Source organism: Clarias gariepinus, chromosome 6 (genome assembly GCF_024256425.1).
Source record: "Clarias gariepinus isolate MV-2021 ecotype Netherlands chromosome 6, CGAR_prim_01v2, whole genome shotgun sequence".
In the NCBI taxonomy this organism is placed as follows: Eukaryota; Metazoa; Chordata; class Actinopteri; order Siluriformes; family Clariidae; genus Clarias; species Clarias gariepinus.
The window spans coordinates 18,689,534-18,714,268 of record NC_071105.1 but is presented as its reverse complement, the minus strand read 5'-3'; the positions used below and the strand labels follow the sequence as shown (position 1 = coordinate 18,714,268).

The following is a 24,735-nucleotide window of genomic DNA, read 5'->3' as shown; positions in this document are numbered from 1 at the left end:
ACCTGCTTAAATCGATGCCAAAAATCAGATCAGGTCATTTGCGGGTAACAGTGATATTTCCATACAAAACCTATAAACATTTAACCTCTTGTTCTTGATATAATAAGAATCTTGGCTTGACACAACCAGCCTGAAAGTTTAACGCCTCTCACACCTGTCAGTAAAAATATTGAAGATAGAATATAAAAATAAAAAAAAATACTGTATAATTTTGTTTCTCGCTTGTTATTTAATAAATAATTGAACCGGGATGGTGTAGACGTGTACCTTAGAGCTGATGCAGTAACTATAAAGACTATGATGCATATACTGTATGATGGTGAACATCTTTTAATTGTACTAGTTGGCTTTAAAGATCATAATTGTAGAAAAGCAATGAGTCACAATCCCACTATACAGAGTTGCTTAGAGGAGAGTGGGCTGCCTTTTAAGTCTGTTTTCTCTCAAGGTTCTTTCTCTTGTCCTCTCTGGGAGTTTGTCCCTGCCATGGTCACTGGATTTCTTTATAGCAAAGTTGCTTTATGGCAATGTATACTGTTAAAAGTGCTACACAAATAAAACTGTAATTCTATTAAAGGTTTTAAAACGGTAATCAGTGCTAGTTAAAATGCAGATATTTACCTTAAATGACAGATGAGTGCAAAATGTGTCATTTTCGACATAATGGAAAATAAAGATTTAAAAAGAGAAAAAAAAAGTAGACATATATCCGTGACATGGAAAGACGACAAGGTAGCGCTCTACCGCTGGTTCTCCGCTGAGTTTTTATTAGTATTTTTTTACCAGCAACATCAATCAGTGCTCAGAAATCAGTACTGTATTTAATGTACTAATAAACATGACTGTGAAAGTGTTGTAAGGCTACATTACAACAGGCAAAAAGAGGTGGAAAGAGCACTGCCTGGGAGGACAGGTAAACAGAGTCAGTTCCCCTGTCGTGACAGCCTTGAATATCGCCTGTAACCATGACAACCTCCGAGAAAAATTTCAATGTGGTCTTTGTTGTCCCTGATCGATTGTTGTCCACAGATTTGTTGTATTCTTAATATTCATATGGATTGAATCTTTCTTCTTTTCTTTCTTTTGTGCAGTTCAAGCTTCTCAGCTTGATATGATTTCAAAAACCCACTGGTTTCTTTTTGTTCCATTCAGATTTTTTTTCCCCCCCGAGTAAAGATCCAACAGTAAAGTTTCATGATGAATATGATTTAGGAGAGAATTAAGACACGATGCAATCAAATATCGTGCCATGTCCTGCCTCACGTCCTACCCCACCCGAAGCTGGTTGACATGAAACCTTGCTACTAAACATGGGTGTGTAATTTGGATTGTAATTAGTTCCATATTTGGCCCCGTGCTCTTAGTTAAATGCAAGATTAAAGCCAATCTGATGTAAATTCCAGCTGCATGATGCTCATACAGTTTTGCAATTAAGGACCACTCCTTTACATTCCACCACTCTCAAGTGAAGCACAATGTGGGGGGAGAGCGGGAAAAAAAAAAAAAAAAGAATGCTTCTGCTGCCATCTAGTGGAGAGAAACCCGCCTGGGACACACCCAGTCCACGGATGGCCATGCAACAGGAATCTGATCAGGCTTTCAGTTCATCGTGAAGTTTCTCCATTACAGCTGGTCATGGACGGAAATGTCTCAGTAGCAGATAATATGACCACATGAGCAGCGGCTTTGCTACAAATGTAAACATTAACTAGTATTGACAGCCCTGTCTGTGGATGAGCAAGCTAATATAATCAACCGCCGTGAATAGCCTCATTACAATCCTGCGCCATTATAGCGGACAAACTCGCGGATGGGAAGAAACGTCCTGCACTCAATAATCATTACGCTCACTTAAAACACCAAGCGGAGAACAACAACATGAAGCAAATCAATTTTCAGTGGGCAGAGAAGCACAGATGCGCACAGAGACAGACAGACAGACGTGCAGGCAGACAGACAAGAAAGAAAACACAGAGGAGAAAAGCATTGCAAGCTCAGTGGACCACTGAAAGTAATTCTTGTGTAAATATTTTTAACTTGGTTCAAACAAATCCGAGTTGTGTGTGTATGAGAGTCTGTCTTACTAAGTTCTGTACATTCTTCTGTTCCTCTTTGGTTCTGGCTCTTTCTTGGAGAACAGCAGGGTTCACATCATCTCCCACAGACTCTTTTTCTCTACGAGTGATACGTGCCAACTCCTCCTTCAGCAGAGCCTGCTCCAGCTCGAACCTACAGCCCACACAACACACAAACACCACAGAACATACACACAACAATAAGCACTTCATTATCAAGTACGATTCTTACATGGGATAATGACACACCTCAGAACTGCCCCTGAAATCTCCATGTATGCCTCACTAAGTGGGTCAGTTCCATCAAGGACGACTGCATACTATAACATTTAATTGATCTACCCAAGTACCCCGGATGTGACCTGTCATTTAGATGTCATATCAGATCAATGCTGGTGAACATGACAAAAGAATATTATGAGCTTTAAAATCTGCTACCACAGAGTACCGAGGTTAAATAGAAACAATATCTTGGATCTGTTAATTGTTTACTGCTTGGCCTGTGTATTGCACTTGTCTCTGTTACAGAACTACTGGGACACATTACTAACTAGAAGTGAGATCCATAAGGCTTTTTTCTCCTTTATTTATTTATTTTTTTAGAGCGGTAGCAACGCTGTTGCAGGATTTCAGAAAACCGAGCACGTTTTAAATTCGAGTCAGTCATTTTCCACTAGGGACTCTATAAAATGCGCAGACAAGATTTACTGCATTAAGGTTAGGTCCAAACTTTTAAACAGGCACAGTCCACAGAGAAATTACACTCCAGTATTCCTACATCCATCATATTAGAGTAACGTGCACTGACCATACATAGTGCTTATCAGGTTCCATGCTGTGGAGTTTACAAAAGCCCAACAGGCAGAATAGAAGTGTTTTTTAGTTTTTTGTGGAGACTTTGATGTTGCATGCAGAACATCATAAGACAGGGAAAACTGTTCGGTTATTTTCCCAAAAACATTCCAATGATTATATGACGATAATGAAAGAGTAATAATAAGGAAAAATTCATTTATCAATTTCCCTTAATTATGTTTTCCAATTTAAGAAATTATATCTATATTTACATTAAATACTAAAAATATAAAGGAAAGATGCCATTACAAACAGAAGACTAAAATACAACTAATTTCTTTTTTTTCTATTAACAGTATTATATCACATGAAGCTCTATGCTGCCAGCCAAAGCCAACTCAAATGCAGAGAGAGAGAGAAAGACAGAGAGAGAGAGAGAAAGACAGAGTAAAAGAGAATGAAGGGGGTAAAAAGAGAAGAGAGAGGGAGAGAGTGAAAGAGAGAGAGAGAGAAAAAGAGAGTAAAAGAGAGTAAAGGGGTAAAAAGAGAAAAAAAGAGAGAAGAAGAGAGTGAAAGAGAAGAAGAGAGAGAGAGTGAGAAAAAGAAAAAAAATGCAGCTGTAATGAAACTATTGAAAATCTATCGATGCAATACTGAATTTGCTGAAATTTTCTATTAGAACAAATGAAATGTGGCTGTTGAAAAATTTCAGATTATTGCTCATGTCATCTGCAAAGGGCTCTATGTAACCGATTATAAAAGATGGAGGAATAGTCCCTCTCTGACAGCAGGGCTAAATGTCACATTTTTCTCTCCATCCAGACAGTGCTACAGAATTTACTCTCAGTCATCTGGAAACTCATGATCTTTGAACAATAGTTGATTTACAATACATAAATTCTTACATAGCTGGAGTACTCAAGTTTTTTTCTTGACTGGTAATGTACGCATCACTCACACTCACACACACACACACACACACAATTACTAGTTTAATTCCTTGCTCTTTCCAGACCTGAATAGTTCATAATGAGGTGTGACTGCTACTTAGGCTCTGTCTATCCAATGACTGAAACTTCAAAGCACTTTTGTAAGTCATTCTGGATAAGAGAAATGTAAATATAAAGTAGTCATAAGGGCTCTAATCTGAGTTGCTGTTGATTGATGAATTTTAAGGCTGATAATTCTAAATTAACGTCTTTGCAGCAGAGGTAAATTTTGGTCTTGCTCTTCTGGGATGAGAGCCAGTTTCATCATGGTGCTTGATGTGCTTTGTAAATGCACTTGACAATGCCGTTCTTGCAACAACTATTTCTGCTGAAGTTGACCTTCATGTGGTAAACTAACAGCTGACTGTTGTTGTTGTGACTTAATTACCTAATGCCATATGTGTTGTCTACTGGCAAATAAATAAATTAATTAAATAATCCCTAAACATTGACTACAATAAAGCTGAACATTTAATGTACAGTGTCCCGACCTCAACCCCATTGAACACCAGGTATATCGAAGTCACCAGGGACAACCCAAAAACAATATTAGGATACCTAGGGGCCAAGTCAATTTGTAGTCCAATTCTGTAAGGATCATTATCAATATACAATTTCTTCCAGTAATTTTGCAATATTTCTAAACAAACTTGGCAAATAATTCACTCCTACCACATGAAGCTCTATGCTGCCAGCCAAAGCCAACTCAAATGCAGTTCTCTAATGAACACCTTCTCAGGTACTAAAGAACTTGCTCAATATCGGTTCTTGACATCACCAGCACCTTTGCTGCTGAATGAGCACAAAACCCCACAGGTGTGCTCCAAAATCTAGTGGAAACCTTTTTCAGTCAACAGAAAGATATGCGTGTGATGGTCAGATGGTCAACTTTTAGCCATATATCTTATCTGGTTACTCCTGAAAAGGGGAAAATTTAACTTCAGGAGTCCACTCGAGCGTTAATTTCCATCAAAGACATTTTTAAGTAAAATTCATTTACAGAAAGCATGGTTAATCTACTGAATCTTAGTAAGTAAGTATTAGATTAAAAAAAATAATAATTTATTATATATATTTATTTATTTATTTATTATTTGATTATATAAAAGTAAATAAAATGGCTTGTGTGTTTTTTGTGAAATATATTTAAGATTTATTAAAGTTCAGATATATGGTATAACCAGAAAAGCATATGTTTTTTGTCTTTTTTCCAGAGTTCAGTCAGTGAGTTTTCTCGGACCATCACACATACTTGCATCCATCACTGGATAGCGAAAGTGCCGAGTTTTCTAACTGAATTTCCGGCTTTTCAGCCTCAAAAAAGAAAATGTACCAGGGAAAAAAAAGCCATAATTTTTGCTTAAGTTAACATGACCTGAATCAATTGTCTGATAATGACTGGAGAAGCCACGCTGACGGCACTCTGGCGCAGGTATAAAACTCAACGACTGACAACTGAGGCGCACGTTTTTCTACACCAGGGAATATCTGTGTGGAGTAGCAAACTGAAGCAGAAAATGAAAATATAATGGCAATTATTCCAAGAGAAGCAAAGCATGCCTGGGAGATTTTAATATGATCCACAAATGGCTCTATACGCTGCTGCTTTGCTTTTACATTACCTGTGACAGATACAGTCACAGACGACATGACAGCACTACAGACTAACCATCTAACCACTGAACAACCCAAACTGCTAAGGACCTCATCATTCCAGGCCAAAGCCTGTTCATGCTTCAAACATACAGCACACATACACACACAATCACACACATTAAGGCCACTCTTGGGGCAGGTAAACATTACTGACCTTTTTCTTAGTTCCTCTGGAATCTCAGCCGAAGAATGTCCGCCTGGAGCTGTAATACATGTCATGAGGGCAGTACATGAAAAAAGAAGCACTATAACCTTTATCGATGTTGTTTTATGAGTAAATAGCACAGAAGAAGAAATTCCTCTAGCAAGCTAGAATTTGATTCTTTTTGACAGCTGTCTGACACAAAAAAAGCATTAGTATGAAATTGAACACAGAATCAGATGAACAGATCCAGGGTAAAGAGGTGGTAAATACCTGGGTCAGGCTTGCGACTCTCTGGTTTTGAAGACTGAGGTTTCCCTGGAGAGTGATTAGTCTCCCGCATCCTTTGACGAACATCTTCAGACAACTGAAAACACACGCACACACAAATTTACGCCACTGCTCTTAGTGTAGTCTAGTCTATGCAAGAACAGCAGCCCTACTGCAGATTCAATTACCGAGCTCCAGTAACTCTCATCCTTTGGCAATTCCAATTTTAATCTAGTAAAATGATGTATAGAAAATACTTAAACAATCTATTATATGATAGGATGAGGTTCACATTTATTTTATCTTCCATTCAATATTTATGTCTAAGTAACTGCTTTATCCTGGTCAAGGCTGAGGTGCATCCTGAGAGACTCTGGGCTTGAGGTGGAAATATAACCCAGTCCATCACTGTCCATCATTTCTACACACACATTCACACACACAAGCTCTAGAGCAAAACTAATCCACCTACTGATTTGTGGGAAAAGGAATACCCACTGCATCACCCTTTTTACCTTACACTTGCCTTTAGTGTTATAATTCATCAAGTTTCAGTCATTATTTATACCTTCACAGTTGCTTTTTCCTTAAGAGAACATGGTTGGATTCATGATTTGGGTAGCATTATTGTCTCACAGATCCAGACTCCCAGATCTAACCCTGAGCAATAGTCAAGTAGTTTTGCACTGTTTCAATTGGTTTCCTACAGTTTACATTTAGGTATTCGGCAGACTTCAACCTTTAACTCAAACATGCTGGTAGAGGGACTGGCTTCTCCAAACAGCTCCTAGGTTTGAAAAAGCCTGTAAAATCTCTGTGTTGCAATATACTGGTATTGCCACTTTGTAGTCATTGCTACATCATACAGATACTGATATAGGTGTATGGAGGAATGTATGGTTCTCTGGTTAGGTTTCAATCATTTGTTATTCCACAGTGTTTCTAAAAATTTTTTGTATATTCTTCTTCTAATTATAAATCATGTATAATTAAATATAACTAAATTAACTTAAGTGTTTAAATGAATATATAATACATGAAACAAGACACAACGCGAGGGACTTTCAGTCAAACCAGGACTTGTAATGAAATTTCTTGCAAATGAAGGAATAAAAACCAATTGACATTTACAGAAGACATCAAGCACATTACAATGATGAGACTCTTATCGGCAGTAAAACATTTTAAAGAAGGCTGCACGTCTGTGAATGACGATTCCAGGAAAGATGGCTCGAAGCCCACTGCAGTTGTGCCAGTGAACATTCGGCAAGTGAAGAGCCTGATCCTTGAATAGTGACATAACTTGTAGCCAACTTACAAAAGAGAAGCATCTGTCTGTGGGAAATTAACACACAATCATTCATGAACACCGCTCAACTTTGACCTCGCTCAAAGCCATGTTTTGGGCTATTAAAGGAGTTCCAGGGAGGCTAGTGTTTCAGGCATAAAACATGTAATATAATTGTGGTTCTGGCTACTGAGAAAACCTTCTCTCTTGATGGTGTCCAAGCACTAGTGAAACACTGGAATACGTTCTTTAGTGTAGCAGGGGATTATATTGAGAAATTAAGGGAGTTTTTACTCTCGTAATGGTGTTATTCTGCACAAAGTCCTGGTTTGGTTTAAACAAACACACAAAAAAAAAGATCTATAAACATCTGTACACCTTTAGCTTCGTTAAAAAGGCCAGGATCCCCGAGTATAAATGTTTGTGTGCCCATATCCTCCCATCATCCCTAGCTCATTTTATTTTATTTGCAGCCTCACAGTGATTTATTTAAGAGCCAAACCTTCCAAAACAAACTTTTAATTATTAAACATAACTAACTTGGCTAGCTATCTTAGCAGTGAATTTTGTCTCTAAAGGTTATCTGGTACACAGCATCCTCTAGATCTAGACACGTCTGGTGTAGAGCCAATTTTGCATTAAATTCCCCAATCATCTCTTACCCACAAACACCTACACCATAAGAAAGCAACGACTTTAATTCAGAGGTATTTAAACAGCTGACGATAAAGATAATGCTGTGGTTGAGATGAAGTGACCAATGAAATATGTAACTGTCACTTTAATAATGTTAATAAAGTCACTCGTTCACTGACTGTACAGTTCGACCCTTTGTCTCTGGCAGGACGTACCAGCCATCAATCACCGACTTGATGACTTGAATATCTCCATGTACTGTAGGTCTCTCCAAGAATCTATTTGATCGATTAGTTGGTGAAGAACGCAGCAGAAAGTCTGGTGTGAAACGAGAGAAAGCCTGTGGCATGCTGGCACTTACTCAATTGTACTGGCTACATGGAAAATTTCTGAATCAATTTTCAGACAGTCTTGCTTGAATTTAGATTTTTGAATGGACCTGTAGCCCTTTAAAACATCTCCAATTCTCCATTCTCAGATTCTCAAGTGACTGCCCACTGCACAAGCTTGTTCCAGAAATTAAACAAAACAACCAGACAGTGGGTTTTCTGGTACAAAATCACACTCTGATAGAATAACAAAAGGAGGCTGCACATGCACGTCATTGCACTTGCTTTTAACGTCAGAGTTAACGAGCGATTCTTCTAAACTGGACTAACATACCTCTTTTTAAATATAGTCCTGATTCATGATTTTACTCATTTCCTTCCTCATTTAGTTTTTCATCCTGTTGATATTGTTCTGATTTAAGTATCATAAAACCAGAAAAAGAGATCATAGTAAATTTTCAGAACTGTACCGAGGTATTAAAAAAATTATTGATCTAGAAATTTAAAAAATACCAAACATGCTAATTTAACTATTTTTGGTATTAATATCTCTAAATACATCTACCTGATTTTTGTAAACTGGGCTGATGATATAAAAATTAGAAATATATTGATAAATGATGCAAAGATTTACGTCTTTTCCTCTTAAAGGAAGAACAAGCTTGCCCTGCTCTCCCCGAGTTAGTGAATATGAACTTGCAGGACCAAATTTAATAGTAAATTAAGCTGTAAACTAAAGACAATGTTGTGCAAACTTCTGCACTTAAACGCATGCTGAATAAGTGAAACGGACCCTGATGAAGAGATCCCACGCAAGATAGAAATGTGTAAGAAATTAACTAACCCGAGACCTAGATATGCTGAATAACATTTTTTTTGTCACTCACACACTTCAATCCAGTAAAAGCTTTAACGGATTCAGAGGCTGCCCTGAAAAAACGGTGGGTGAGAAGCAGGAAAAAACAACACACACTCATTCACACCTGGGAAGAGGCCAAGCCACCTACTGGTATCTTTTTGGTAGGTGACATTAAAACCACCTACACGCGGACATAACAATGATATCATTATATAATGACAATGATAAATCAGAAAAAAACCCACTCAAATAATACATGCAGGGCCTCGGCACAGACAGTAACTCATGCTCATGATCGATACCAAGACCTGTGGAACAGAAATGTTACCCATGCAACACCATGCTGCCCAATCACACTAACACTAGGAAAACACGTACTTAATAATACTTCTTAATGATGGATACAAGAACATGAGCAATAGGAATGAAGTAACCTGTAAGATACTATAAAAGATGCTCCTTCTCAACACCTCCGAATCAAGCTCAAACATGTGATTACACAGTGACTGCTTTCCAGTGCTTTTCAAATCCATAGATGTGATAACCTGGTCATTCAGTTTATTTAGGTCATCAGCTGACTTCACTTTATTGCCACATAAAATTCCTGCGTCTAGACCTAACCAACTGAAGCAACCGCAGACCATATCACTGCCTCTTATGATGTGTGCATCATTTTATGTGCTCCCCTTCTTACCCTGTTTATGATTAACGTTCAATTATTTGTCACATATACCTCACAGCACAGAGAACATTTTTGATTGATTTATGTATTTTTCATATATCCCAGTAAGGAAGCTTGGGTCAGAGGGTAGGGTTAGGCAGGATACGATGCCCCTGGAGCACTGGAGGGTTAAGGGCCATAACTCTGGAACAGGGTCCATCTGGACTCATCAGACCTCATGATATTTTTCTATTTTGACAAAGTCAGATCTTCATGCTTTCTGCCTATTTTTTTTTTGCCTCACTAACTAGTGGTTTCCTTATGACCATAGCTGTTTAGTCTCAATCCTGTAAGTTCTCATCAAATTGTGTGTGTATAGAAATGCGCTTAATTTCACTCCTAAACATATTTGTTTTTTGCCGTTGATTTTTTTTACCATGCAATGTCACCAAGTGTTTAAGTATTTCTTTGACAAAGTTGTCAGCTCCTTCCAAGTTTGAATGAGATGTTGAGTTCCAGCCCAATAATTTGACTTTTTGCTAATGTAGAACTACAACATAGTTCTGAGGACTCTGTGATTATACCTTATTAGCCTGTCAAATTACAAGCAGAACATAAAATTCTCACAATTTATATGTAATATACGATATGTTTGATGCCACTGTCAGGTAAAAGTAGCTGCTATGTTTAAACATACCCAGAAATGTCATCGCCTCCGCCATCTTGAAGAGGGCAAATTTCTAATGCGATTTTACTTTTATTATATTCAAAACGTTAACCAAGTGTTTCTATGTTCACTGTCCAGCATTTAATTGTTAAAACGCCCTGGAGTATCAGAACTAGAGAATGACGAAAACACAGACGCGCACACAAGGTGAAGTTAAAACGAAGCGAGTTACAACCGAGTAGATCCGTATTACGCCGAAACGCAGACCTTTCCAACATGGCGGAGGCATTGACGTATTAGAGCAGGTAGCATGCGGCGTTTAGTTACAGTAGAGCAGATTTACACTGATGGGGTTAAACACACCGTGTGTGCCGCAGAGCGAGCTCGCTTATTAGCTCTGACACTCGCACTGCATGAGTTAATCTAAAACAACACGGCGAAGAGAGAGCAGCTAACAGCAGCTAGCCTGCTAAATGTCTTTGAACTTGAAGACAACCCTTTCACCTTAATTCCTTGCAGAACCGTAACGTTGTCCTCTTCATTCAGACCGAAAGACACTTTCCTCCCAGTGCTCTCTGTGCCTCCCATGTCCTTTATCAGAAGTCTGCTGTAATGTTAACAGATGGTAATGTTAAGAGAAAGGGTGACTTTCCGACACGGGACACTCTCCTCCATTCGCATAGGCGGATACAACCGTAAAGAGCCAATCGTGCGTTGTCTCGCCGTCACGTGATTCTGTGGCGCACTATGGGAAACGTAGTGAGCAGCAAGACGTCACCCCAAGCAAACGGTCAGTATCAACATCTGCTATAGAAGATTTTCAGCTTTCTCTTCAGTATAAATACACTCAGGGATGCTCTCACCAACACACTATTGGTACTGTTTCTGCTCTAAAGAAAACAAATACAACACAGAACAATTTAAATTGTTTAAATTTAAGCAAAGAAAAAAAAAAAAATATATATATATATATATATATATATATATATATATATACACAGTATATATCTCAAAAACAAATAGTTGCATGTTTTTCCCATGCTTGGTGTGTTTCCACTGGGTATTCCGGTTTCCTCCCACAACCCAAATACATGCTGATTAGGCTAATTGCCATTTCCAAATTGCCCAGAGTATAGATAGACAATGCGTGTGATAATCCCCTTGCTTGTTAATATACATACTTTGTCCATCTGTCAACATGCTTTCGCACTGAGCTGCCAGCCACGTTTGCACTGCTGTCTTTACCTCTTCATCAGAAGTGAATCTTCATCCTCATAGGGCTGCTTTCAGGGGACCAAACATGAGTAAAGTCTGATGGAATGAGATCAGGATTATAGGGAAGATGATTTGACACCTTAAAAGTAGTTTTTGCAGTGGTGGGCAGAAGTGTGCAGTCGTGCATTGCAGTCCTTTGCGTTTAATCTAAAGTTTAGACTTCAGCTCTTCAATAAGCATCTTACTGTGATGATCACTGTGGATTGTTGAATCATTTTGCTGATGATGTTCCTATACTGGCACTTGAGAATCAAAAAATTATTTTAGCATCAATTTTTCAGGTAATAACTTTTGACCTTTTTCTTGGAATGTTTTTATTCCATACTCTGCTGTTTACTCTCAGGCATGTAGTGATGAAACTTTCACCGTCTTTGGGGTATCAGTTAAAATTTTTTTGCAGACATCCAAACAGTTCTGTATATGATTTTCCATGTGCTCTTTTGGCAGCGGGTATACCCTCCGACCACAAAAAATGACTTACTCCATGCTGACCTTCTTTCTTTTCATTCTTGCTCGCACCGCAGTTACAAATGAACTCTCTGACTCCCCATCATATTTACCTAAAACAGCTTGTTATAATTTCACACACTTATGTGTATCGTATGTATTGCTGTTACTTTATAGTTTCTTGTCAAGATATTAGACTTTAGCCTCCTATCTAATACCACCTTCACTGCAATTATTGAATAGTAACTGAAAACTAAACACGATTTCCAAGATACAAAGCCCTATTTGTAGTAGAACCAAATAGAGGACACAGAGATGACACACAGGGATCTGTCTGGAAGAAGAGCTGCATTTTGTACAGTTTGTATCCAGGTAATGGTGTGAGGGTGAAGTTGACAGAGGCATGTGTTTCAGCACTGGAAAAAGATTGCAGTTGTCAGGGGGCATATCACACAGTAACAAGTTTTAATGAGTCACAATCTTACAAAACCAGTGTTTGGATTTAGGATGGCACAAGGTGCAGCGTGCACTTCCACAGCAAACACACTATATGACTATAGGCAGGAAGATCTAGACAACAGCATACTGCAACTATGTACATACATGGAAAAAAATAACCTTTTCATGAACACTGTATGACAGCATTTTGTGGAAACAATACAGTTTTCTCAATTTTATACGTTTATGAAGTGTTACTGTGTTCTAGCTTTTCAGGGAGATTTCTAATAGATTAAAAAGAAGTTGTCTTTTTAGTAACTGCCAAGCAGGGCCTGGTTTTAAAAAGCATGTTCATTTTAAAAGCATCTTAAGTGTTAGAGTGCTTTAAATTATTCTCAGTTTACTGTCTCTGTACTTATTTTTGATAAAGCGAGTAGTGTGCATAAATTTCACAGCCAAAAAAAAAAAAAAAAAACACAACCACATAAACAAACAAACAAACAAAAATCTGAGGACATTGTCCAGCTTTCCTTCTATGAAAATAAAATATCTGGTATTGCCACCATCCATAAATTGATACATCCTTCATATTGTGATGTAAAATATGCAAGCCACTGGCATGTTATTAGAGTTCGACAATGATTTCACTATTAAACAAACTGCACAAAGATTAAAAACTCAAATATACATTTTTGGCCATTAAAGCCTGGCTATGTCTGCAGAAAAAAAAGCATGATGGACCGAAAAGCTGACATGACAAGATCTTGTTTATGCTGCTTGGTCTGTTTTACAAATGGAATGAAAATAGAACAGGGTAAAATATAACTAACTTGATCACTAAAATAAATAAAACAATACAAGTGAACACAGAAGCAGTAGATCCAAGCACAGGTCATAGCAATATATCTAAATTTTTCTATTGTCTGTAACTCATCATTCAGATAATCCTGTCTGAGCTGAATTACAGCCAAGCTTTCAGGTCAAGACTATTCCTTCAATTGTAACCTAGATACTCAACAGGTTTTGAAACATATTGGTGCTACAACTCGGAGTGTGCAGGAGTTTTTAAAAAGCACAAATAATATGGTGCTACAACTCGGAGTGTGCAGGAGTTTTTAAAAAGCACAAATAATAGTAAAAAAAAAGAAAGAAAAAAAGATCTTGACTGAGCACAGACAAACTGTCATATACTGAGCTGTCATGCAAGCTGAGCTCAAATCCAAAGCCTAGTCGTTGTGTTAAAGGGAATGCAGTTCACTGGGTGAAACTCAGTCACTAATTGGTCAAACATGGCCAGTCCCTCTGTTCTCCAGTCCGCCCTGTTCCCTCCTCTAGGCATTGATGGCCCTCCATCGGTCACTGTCGATGCTGTTGATGCTGTTTCCGGTTCCAAAGGGCCCAGACACTACGTCGTCCAGATAAGCCCCTGAAGTGTCTATCTGTGTGCTAGAGTAGGAGCTGTGGTCCAGCTCCTTCCTGCTGCCCAGGCCGGCAGAGGAAGTGTGAGGCAGGTGCACGTCAGGCTCGTCTGGCTCGTCAATCTGAGACTTGTAGGAGAACAAGATCTTTGGCTCTGAACTAAAATCAGGAAAGACATTGAGAAGGAAAGAGAGAAAGAGAGAGAGAGGAAGAAAAAGACAAAAAAAATACAGGCTCTTATAATGATGCAGTGTTGATTTTTTTGCCAATATTTCAAAATGAGTGTAGATTAGTATGTAAAGTATTTACGATACAATATTTAAGATACATCTAGAATAATAATGTTGAGATATCTAAATATACAGTGGTAAAATTTAAACACAAATAAAATAAATTAGTAAATTGGGTTTGATTTACATGTTAGATGCTAGGAGTCACACTAGCTTTGTTAAAAGATTAGCAAAGCCGGATAAAAGTACTAGCTACATTCATTAACAGAAGCATCAATGACTTCCTTTTTTTTTCTTTTTTAATAAACATTATTCCTGATTGCATACAACCGAGAGGCCATCAGTTGAGACTGAGGCCTAATCGAAGTGTACACAGGTATTTAAAAACATATTAAAGGAAATGACTTCTTTACATTCCTCTACATTCTATCCCTTCCTTTGTTTTACATCACTGTAAACAACTATTTTGAACAACTCCTTTCAGGATGAACATTTTTAGAAACCCTATTGTCAGTGTTGATGCATGGACAGGAAAAATCCTCTGTTTGTTTAGTAAGTGCTCATGCTGCATGCATTGTGTGTTGTATTTGGAGGGAACTTTTTTTTAAGCTTCTCATTGCCCAACATGGCAGTGCAGTTAGGGTTATATTGCCACCTCCTGGTTTGGCATGGAATTTTTTTAGAATAAAGAAAGAAGAAACCCCATGTACTGTACATGTACACTGGGCCTAAGATTGCATTGGCCTGGTCCTAAAAATAATTTAATATTTATGAGAGTAGAAAACGGCTACTCTTGAATAGAAAACGGCTGCTTTTTACTTTCTGTTGCTAGTATGAATGTAGAGCAAAGGGATTAAAGTAATAAATAAAAATGGTGATGTTTAAATTCTTGGCTGAACCAGAAACTTTTTGAATGAAAGGAAAGACAAAGCACTGATGCATTGATTTTTGGTTCCTTATCAGCCATTACTGCAACATTAGAAATGTTTATCTTAATACACTGGCAGTAGCTGTAAAAGCATCTAAAGATTCAGAAAGAAAATGCACGGTGAAAGTTGTTTAGAAGATATGACTTAGTCCTGTTCGGTCAAGGTCTGGGAATTTTTACTCACCCAAAGAACCCTTTGAGGAATGTTACGTAGATGAGAGGAGCAAACACCGAGAAATAAAGGAATGTTGTGACATCAACACAGCTGTAAAACAAACACACGCTTAGTGAGAAATGAATCGATTCCAAACCATAAATGTTTGTTAGAGAAAGATGTCTTACCACAAGCCTTCTATGATATCAGCACAGAGCAGAGCACTACCCAGACCCTGCACCATATTCAGCACTGACAAGATGGCAGCATACACGTAAAAACTTCTCTTAGCTACAGAGAGACATGACAGACAGACAGGTTGACTGTGTTAGTTATCAAAGTGTAATCATTAGCTGATGTTATGGACAAGTATAAGGGTGAATACAGAATAAACACCTCACTTACATGGTAATGATATTCTTTCTCTGATTGGGGTTTTGGGCAGAACAACGATCAGAGAATAAACCTGTAAAAATAAACATAACACAAACAAGAAAACGTATAAACAACCTTACATCTTAAAGCAATAGCACTGGAGAGTGACAATAATCCTAAATAAACATCTCCACACACAAAAAAGATCATTAATTATCCTCAAATCATTCATATTTTTTACATTTTTTAAACATGGTAATGTGGAATATCCTCCATATAATCCATTTGTAAAATATGGGAAATTGAGCAGATTAATAAACACCTGTGATCTATCGGGAAGCTGGGACTGTTGTCTCTAGATAAACTGTTATAGTAGATTAATCATCCCTTCAATACTGCTGTTGTGTTAAGCCTGATTTATGCTTCTCCATCAAATCTGCTTAAGTGGCCTGCAAAGTTGTGAGCATTTAGATTCAAGATTCAAAGACTCATCTAAATGCTCACAACTTTGCAGGCCATACTTATTTATACTTATGGACTGGTGTCTCTTCGTTCCTGGCTGTTGAGTGTTTTTTTTTTTTTTTGGCATACTATAAGCAATGAAGCATGAAACTGAGTGCAACTTCTTGTTAATAGGTGATGAACAACAGTTACTTTTAGAAACGAGGGATGATGTCGGAGGAGATGGGCAGTACGGCGTTCGACTCAATGCAAAAATAGAAGAAAAAGAAGATGATAATCAACATTCCTGGGGAGAAATCATGAAATTTCCATGGAGCTGCACGTCATTGTTATGCCGTAGGCAACGCCTCAGAGTACACGGCTATGAAAGGCCTACAGTGTAGACTATTTATGACTATGATAATTATTATGACACAATCTGTCAGTTAGCACAAAGTGTAATCTGTTACCAGGAAGAAGAAGCAAGAGCTGGCCAACCAGAAATGTCGCCCTCCGTGACCGTAGATATTGAAATCATCGGCAGACAGATGCTGATCTGGGTACAGAATCTCCAGTGTACCCTGTTAAATAAAATCTTGTATTTATTTTTGTGTTGTATTTAAAATTAAGTATTTATTCAACAATTATATATTTTAGAAATGGCTAATAATATATTAATTAACTTCCTCTTGGTCCTTTTTCTCACCTGTGTAATCGAGTAAGCCAGTGCTAACACTGCAGTTATGGCCAAAACCCGTTTGATGCTCGACTTACTCTCCAAATGACCTGCCAGAACAAAGCACAAGACAATTCATCACAAGTTTATAGTCAATCACTGTCAGTAATCATTCTTTTCTAAATAATTACAGCCAAAAAACTTTTCATTTAGTGCAAAACAGATCCTGGATCATAATTTGCCATGACAATTATTAACCTAAGCAGTTTCAGATTCAGCCATGTGCGTACAAAACCACACAGCTTCCCCAGTTTACTAAAACCTACCGAAAGCCAGTCCTAATATGACGACGCTGAGCTCGATGGTCAACAGGAAGAAGCGTGTGATCTCCCACAGCACCTGCAAGCAGTACACCACTCTAATCAGTTTTTATTACTTATACAAACAGTCGTTAAAAAAAAAAAGAATGACTCATTTTGACTGGCATGCCACCTTCCTTGCCTACAGCACAGCCAACTCTCAGGTGTGGAAAGTTTTACACTTTACCTCTGAGAAGTGAAGGGAACTAAAAGTAAAAAATGGATGTGTTCTTTAATTAGCATTACACAAATCTAAAGATGGCTTCAGGCTACTAACAGCATGCTGGTTTTTCCCTTCAGCATAACAATGTCATTGGTGAGAAGGCTTCTGTTTTTTTGTTGCTGCTACATGCTGTACCTTCCATTAGGATAGGGTTTTTTTTTTTGCAGATGGATTATTTTAAAAGCAGATAAATTTGCTTCCAAATAATCAGCTACATACACACGCAAATGTTTGTTTTCACACGCAGCAATCTTTAGAGTTTTTGCAGAATGGTTATAAAAACAATGTAATAACAGTTCAGTCGATGGAGATGCCTATTTAAAAAAAGAGGTCAGAGGCAAAAGGGCAGATTGGCTTGAGCTGCCAGGAACGAGGTACTAAGTAAAATAATCACTTCTGTGGTGAGCAGAAAAGCATCTCCACATAAACAAAAAATAAATAAATCAACCATAATGCCGATGGGCTGGAGCAGAAGACCACAATGGGTTCGACTGATCCAAAATAGAAAATAGGGCTGCACAATGAAACTGGGGGGTTCATTGTTCAAAAAGCGTATCGCGAAACTGTATTCCGTGATACGCTTTTTTTACTCGACAACAACCAATTAGGCCAGAGATTATCGAATGATGCAGTCAAACAACTCGATCGCTTCTCTCATCTCTTCATTTATGGCATTTCCCTAAAATGTTTAGTAAACAACTGTGTTTTGCGTCCAGATTATATCTTCACTCGCTCCAACTCTCACTTGAGTGCTCAAATTGTATTCCCATAGTCTTGCTGGACGTGCTCAATATCACAATGCTGTGCTTAATCAGTTCCAGCCAATCAGAACCTTTAAGTAATTTACGTTAAGGCTTCTAAAATAAGGAAAAGCTATTTTTTTTTTTTCAGAATCAAAGAATTCCAATGGAAAAGAAAAGTATCTGCTGCTGTAGCCCATCCACCTTGTCATGTTTTAATTAAAATGTTGCTAGCAGCAGCAGAAGCAAGAAAACCTTTAAAAAACATCTTTTAACAAGAAAAGTGATTCAGGTTTTATATTTCTTTAACTCAAGCCGAGCTTTGCACTATAGCATGGCTAATAATACAAGTAAAAAAAAATAAAACATGCTATCTTAGTATCCATTAAATACTGTGGGACTGTGACTTTTATTCCCATATCTAGTATTAAAAACAATCACTTTGATTAAACTTGCTTCATCTCTTTGCATTTGTCAAGAAACAGGGACAGTAAGAGTTTGGGAGAAAGCTCAAAGCTCAGTTTCGTCAGATGCTCCTACAGAAGATTACTGTGCCATAGTGTTTCATAGAAAAGTGACTCGAGCTAGTGATTTGCCAAATGACAGTTGTCTGACTTGACTGCCAGTGTTTGACAAATCATTGGTCTGCACTACTTCTAGCTGCAGTCATAGTCTATTACTTACAGTGTGGATCACATGGCAATGACACTAGTGACTAAACACTAACGCACTAGTGGATTACAGGTCCTACTGTTGAGTGTAAAAGGGATTACATGATTGCATTATTTACAGCACAACATATCAGCATTACACTTCTCATTTGCTTCAAGAGTTTCTCTTAAGAGCTATGTTATAATTTTTAAATGGGCCCGAGGTAGGTTGTTTTTATTTAGTGTGTGCGTGTGTTTTTATTAATTCAAAGAGGGTATGTGTGTTGTCTTTACCTTGTCGATGATGATAGCTGCACTTGATGCACTCACAGTCATAGAGACAATAGCTCGAGTGATTCCAACAACTGCCACCACAAACACCTACATCGAGAGCATGAGTCAGTCAGATAAATAACAAAAAATAAAACACTCAGGCTGTCATACTGACAGTTTGAACATGACAGGGCTTAGATTACACTCCCCCAAATGTCAACCTGTCCTCAGACTGGTGTCGCAGGTAAACGGATCAGCTCACCAGGATGTAAAAAGTGATAAAGATGGGGCTGGAGGTAAGCCGGATCTTGGCTCGAGCTGATGGAAGCTTCCAGATCAGGAACCCGAGGAACGCTATGTTAGGCACCAGCAACAGCAGGTCCCAAAAGCGCACCCTAATGTAAGATTAAGACAGTCGCATAAAGTAAATTAAATCTAAATGACCATTAGTACCTGCTTACAAACAAATGTTGTTACATTAAAATATTTGTGATGTAATCCTGATGCTAACGTGTTGGTCTGTGCTGTGTTTCTACGTAACGCAGCTACAAAGAAAAGAAAAAAAAATAGTCCTGTTTCGATGTTAGCTCCTAAAAAAAAAAAAACAGCTTGATCTAGAGACCTAAACTGCTGCTAAATAGCTATGAAAGTTTAAACTAAAACTTTGAGTTTAATTGAAAAAATCTTGGATGCAACTCAATGTCACACACTAATTATAAAGATTAGCATACATGTCATGCATTTGATACATGCATTTCATATTTTTAAATTTTATAACACATTATTAGGACAATGCTATTACTGTACAACAGCAACAATTTACTTCACATCAAGTAACTAACATAAACAAAACTGAAAGTTTATTTTTTAAATACCAAGGGAACTTCTCCAAAACAAAAAGTACTTTCCAGATAGAGAGAGAGAGAGAGAGAGAGAGAGAGAGAAACAAAAGAATGAGGAAGTGAAGACTCACTGTGAATCGCAAACGATAACAAATTAAGTAGTTATACTGTTAAAGCAGTAATCAAAGACCTTTTAAATAGCTTACGGTACAATTAATTTGCAACAGGTCGATTTAATATATTGAAATACTAATCTGATATTTTGTAAATATAAAGACAGCTTTTCAATAAGAAACGTATGCAGTATGGATCATACTCAAGTGACATTCACATTAAAAGGCAACAATTCTCTTATCAGAACCACTGGTACACTGAGTACAACATCATTCACACACATAGTGTCTATTTAGAGCTTTCAATCAAATAAGAGCTCACATTAAGCACAGATGGCTTGTTCTAGCTGTGTAAGGACAGACCTACCTGGAGGTGCCGATATCCTCGTAAAGAATCCGCAGGCAGCCGTGTGGTTGGCTGATGTTGGACTGAGGTGGCCATGTGGGCAGAACCGATGTGTTCTCTATAGATGGAGGCAGGGTGCCGTTATTGTGCGGCACAAACCAGCTCACCGTCACCGTGTCCAGCATTCTGCATTCACACGCTAAAACACATGTTCACAAAAGTACAAATTAACACTTCAGTCTTTAGTAAGGTGCCTCTCTCCTGGCTCATGTCCAGTGTTCTAGGAACACAGCATTTACTGTATATAAATTAAATATACAGTACAGAAAAGGGAACTAGCTACCAAGAACCGCTTTGTCAGGCAAAAACAAACGCACAAAAACACTAAGCTAACTAACATGACTACCACTGCTGATAAGTTATGAGTTATGCTACAGTATTGTTAAATGCTCAAATCTGATTGGTCAAAAGGAGCTGTTTTAGCTCAATTAGACTATACTTCTGACTGCAAGGTTTAGATAATTTGTAACATTATTATTTTTACACCAACAACATGCACAAAAAATGTCATGGCAGAAGCTCCATGCAAATGTATTTTAAAAATGTAATTATTAGGGATTAAAATTAACAGTCACCTCCCAATATCTCGATACCTAGTGGCGAATTTGATTACAAAACGTAATTCTATAAGTATTACAGTTTTATAAATATCTCGATTTTATATGGCATTTTTCCCCAAATTTAGTTAAAATTTTAAACATTTAAAAAAGTTTAATGAGTAATTAAGTAGCCCATTACTTAAAAAAGTAGTTTTTCTTATTAAAAACCAAGGGCAGCATTTAAACAATACAAACTAACTTTTGTATTGATACAAAAGTTTAACATTTAATGCGGATTCTTCATTTAAGCACGGGTGCATGCAGCTACTAACTCATGTTGATTTGCGTTAATTTGACTAATTTGTGGTGCAAAAAATGTGACCAAAGATTACTTAATCCTCAAAAAAAATCTATCATATTCTTATGGGGATCCTAATGAATTCTATTAGGTTCTGATAAACCTTCTAATCTATTTAACTCTGAAAAAGCCTATTATTCTAATAAACTCCCATTCTAATCTAAGAAATATTCTATTAAAACTCTTTTGTGATATAGTATCTATCCTATTCAGTTACATATTCTATTCCATTTTAATAAAACTTGTAAAATATTTAATAAAAACAGGAATTCATTACAGTTCTGAAGATACACTATTCTATTACATTCTTCTGTAAAAAAAACTTCTGTTCTATTAAAACTTTTAATTTTATTCTATTATGATAATAGAATTAAAATAAAAAAAACATTCTATTTTCGTGTAACTATTTCTACAATGAAAACTCTCATTCTCTCTCTATATATATGCTTATCCTGTAGGGGGTTTCAGAAGCCTTGGGCCTATCTCGGGGGACTCAGGGCACTAGACAGGGTGATAACCATCACAGAGCACAAGCGCAAACACACACACTATGGGATTCAATTTTGAAATGACAGTTATCTGCATGTCTTCGAACTGTGGAAGGAGCCACAGTGCTAACCACGCTGTCCCATTCTATCCTGATAAATATTCTATTACAATAAAGATCTGTTTAACTGTATTGTAATAACATTCTATCAGTTGTGGTTAGTCTTTCAGCTGCTCCAGTCGAGGGATATAAAAAAGCAACTCTTGAATTTGATAAAACTAGATAAAAAGCGAAGATAATAACAGCAAATTTGCCAGTTGAACCCTTGAGCAATGCCCTTATTCCAATCTGCTACAATGGGGCTGTATCCTGGCTGACCCTGCTCTCTGACCCAAGCTTCCTAATTGAGATATGCAAAAAAAAAGAAAGAAAAAATAATTACAATGTGCTGTAAGGTCTTTGTCTCATTGTTTATACCGCTTTATTCTGTATACAGGGTCATATGGAGAACTTGAGGTGGGGTACACCTCGGACGGGGTGCCAAGCCCTTACACACCCTACCCATACTTATTCACATGTTACTGCCCTGGAGGAAACCCACCAAGCACAGGGAGAACATGCAAACTCCTTGCACACAGAACAGAGGTGGGAATCAAAGAGCTGTTAGGTACACAACATGTGTCAAATAAACAAACCTTAATAAGATTCTACTTTATTTTAAAAATGCCTCATCTATTCTATTCTACTAAAACTATATTCTATTCTACCATTGATTACAAAAGTAAACTTAATTCTATGTTGTTAAAGCTTTTAGTTTATTCTGTCTTTATATGTTCCTCCTTCCTCATGCAACACCTCTGAAATGCAATCAACCAAAACCATCCGACCAACATGCAAAGCTATCCGTGACGTCATCCAACGACTTTTTTGAGATCGCATTAGATCTTCCCCTGAAAGAGTACTGACAGGTTTTTTTTTTATTTGCTAGACCAACATATGAATAGAAGAAATCCAGAAAACAAACAATGATAGACACTAATCGAGCTCAGATACTTGGGGTATGAGTTTCCGTTTAGTTTCTTGAGACCAAAGTTCACTCCATAGAGATAAAACTACTGATCTCCTGCTTTAACTTTTTAGCTAGCTTTGCATAACCACCATCGTACTCACCACTTTAGTGATAACCTTCGGAGGCTAAACTGTATAAGTGTCCCTGTAGATCTCTCTGTGTAACACTGGAGTCAGCAAAGTTTCTGTTTCTGCCCCAAACCCCGTGATGTTTACACACAACACACTGAGGAACACTGGAGCTGAGCTTAGGTTCACATCTCACCAAACCACACAGGAGCCCATTGAAATAAAAGCACAAACACACTGGAAGACGGTGACACATTGGTTTTCTTTAAAAGCTTCCACTGTGCAGACCAAACCTCAATGTTAGTACTGTACAGTGTGCTAAACTTCTAACACTGTTAGCCGGATGCGTCGCGTCAGCACATTTTAATCAATTATAATACACTAGTTTTAGCCAAACTACATGACAGAGTGTGTATTATTCAGGTGCTATGCTAACTATTCCTAGCTAAGCAAGTCCCGAGTTGTATATTTCCTGCCTAACGCTGTTACGCTAACGGCGTAGTAATGCTATGCTAACCATTAGCCGCTCCTGTGTAATAATCTGACTTACCGTCGCTTGAGTTGAGTTTAAATCAGGGGGAAATGTACTGCACAGGCCCAGCTAGCGTGCAAACAAGCAACATAGCAGCTTTCTTTCGCTCTGTGCTGAGGCGTACAGCTGTTATAAACAGCAGCACGATAACCGACATGAAGCAAGTAGAAGCTGTGTGTGTGTGTGTGTGTGTGTTTTCACCAACACGGCACTGTGAAGCACTGACAGTACAACCGGGTTGCCAGATCTGCCAAAAAGCTTCCTGGAACTTTCATCTCAAAACCCCCCTTTCACACCGTATACACTGTCTGGATAAAATAAATAAATATTATCATTATTATTAATAATACCATCCTAGCACTGGAATACTAGCACTATATGCCATTCCAGAAGAGGCAGATTATTGGGCTGGATCAAGCAAAGAAAACAACTAAGGAGATTTGCACTTAGTGGAACTTGGTAAAGATCCTTTCAGGACCGGACTTTTTAAAAGAAATGTGGCCATGAATGAAAAAAAAAATTTACCATGCAGGTGATGTTGCATGGTAAAAAAAACAAAAAAAAACAATAATAACCATAAGAGGAACGGTGGATGGTCCGTGTGCATGGAGTTTGCATGTTCTCCCTGTGCTTGGTGCATTTCCTCCAGGTACTCTGGTTTCCTCCCACAGTCCACAGGTATGCAGATTAGGCTAGATGGCGTTCCCATATTGGCCACAAGTGTGTAAATGCGCATCCCTAGTGTACTCTGCCTTGTTCCCTTAGTCTCCTGGGCTTCAGGCCTCCCGCGAACCTTTATACAGGATAAAGCGGTATAAACGATAAGCAAGTGAGTGAGTGAGTGTAAAAATCATAGCTATGTTTATTAATGAAAGTTAGAGCATTACCCTGTCCACACACACACAATGAGAATGCACAGGATTGGGGATAAACAGCTGTGTGACTTTGGAGAATGGAAAAGGGTTATGATAAGTGTGATGGATGTATCACAATTATAGAGTTTTTCTTTACTGATGGTACAGGCATATTCCAGAATTCAAACTGTGAAAGAGTGGTTCAGGGAGCATGAGGAATCTTTTTCACACATGAACTGGAGACCACATTATGCATTGTTATTAAAGCTAAATCTTACAGATTTTATGGATTTTTTTTACCTCTTTCCTTTACAGAATTTCTCACGGTTTGCTTGCCTCTTTCTTTTGTACTCTGTGTCAGCCATGTTTCTTCCTTAAATATTATAATGTTTGTATATTATACAAATTATATAAATATTATAATAAATCTCTAGTCACATGACTAAGTACACCTTTCAGAAACAGTTTATAC

The 24,735-nt window shown here is 37.7% G+C and overlaps 2 protein-coding genes across 3 annotated transcripts in view; both read right to left on the bottom strand.

Moving 5' to 3' along the window:
• The window catches only part of chchd6b (coiled-coil-helix-coiled-coil-helix domain containing 6b), a 50,624-nt gene extending 39,558 nt beyond the window's left edge, over positions 1–11,066 (bottom strand). Inside the window, exons 1-4 of the mRNA XM_053497836.1 lie at positions 10,872–11,066; positions 5,931–6,024; positions 5,670–5,718; positions 2,085–2,229 (exon numbers count right to left, since the gene is read on the bottom strand). Coding sequence (XP_053353811.1) covers positions 2,085–2,229; positions 5,670–5,718; positions 5,931–6,024; positions 10,872–10,955 — 372 coding nt within the window. The 5' untranslated portion in view covers positions 10,956–11,066. The remainder of the gene's footprint in view (positions 1–2,084; positions 2,230–5,669; positions 5,719–5,930; positions 6,025–10,871) is intronic.
• Positions 11,067–12,532: 1,466 nt separating this feature from the next.
• On the bottom strand, positions 12,533–23,601 carry tpra1 (transmembrane protein, adipocyte asscociated 1). 2 transcript variants are annotated; one of them, XM_053499345.1, is made up of 11 exons: positions 23,428–23,601; positions 20,318–20,495; positions 19,258–19,390; positions 19,017–19,103; positions 17,077–17,149; positions 16,781–16,860; positions 16,545–16,655; positions 15,664–15,724; positions 15,447–15,549; positions 15,289–15,369; positions 12,533–14,105 (listed from the first exon to the last, which is right to left on the bottom strand). In XM_053499345.1, the coding sequence occupies exons 2-11, from the start codon at positions 20,479–20,481 to the stop codon at positions 13,859–13,861; spliced, it is 1,140 nt and encodes a 379-aa protein (XP_053355320.1). In that variant the 5' UTR covers positions 20,482–20,495; positions 23,428–23,601; the 3' UTR covers positions 12,533–13,858. The 2 variants fall into 2 exon arrangements, with proteins under 2 accessions (XP_053355320.1, XP_053355321.1); XM_053499346.1 differs by lacking the exon at positions 23,428–23,601 and adding an exon at positions 22,911–23,296.
• Between the last annotated feature and the right edge of the window lie 1,134 nt (positions 23,602–24,735).

Coding starts and splice junctions, on each gene's coding strand:
- tpra1 (XM_053499345.1), bottom strand. CDS start 20,481: ATGCTGGACACGGTGACGGTGAGCTGGTTTGTGCCGCACAATAACGGC. Junction 15,370..15,446: donor GATATCATAGAAGGCTTGTG/GTAAGACATCTT, acceptor TTTGTTTTACAG/CTGTGTTGATGTCACAACAT. Junction 14,106..15,288: donor TTCCTCAAAGGGTTCTTTGG/GTGAGTAAAAAT, acceptor TCCTGATTTTAG/TTCAGAGCCAAAGATCTTGT.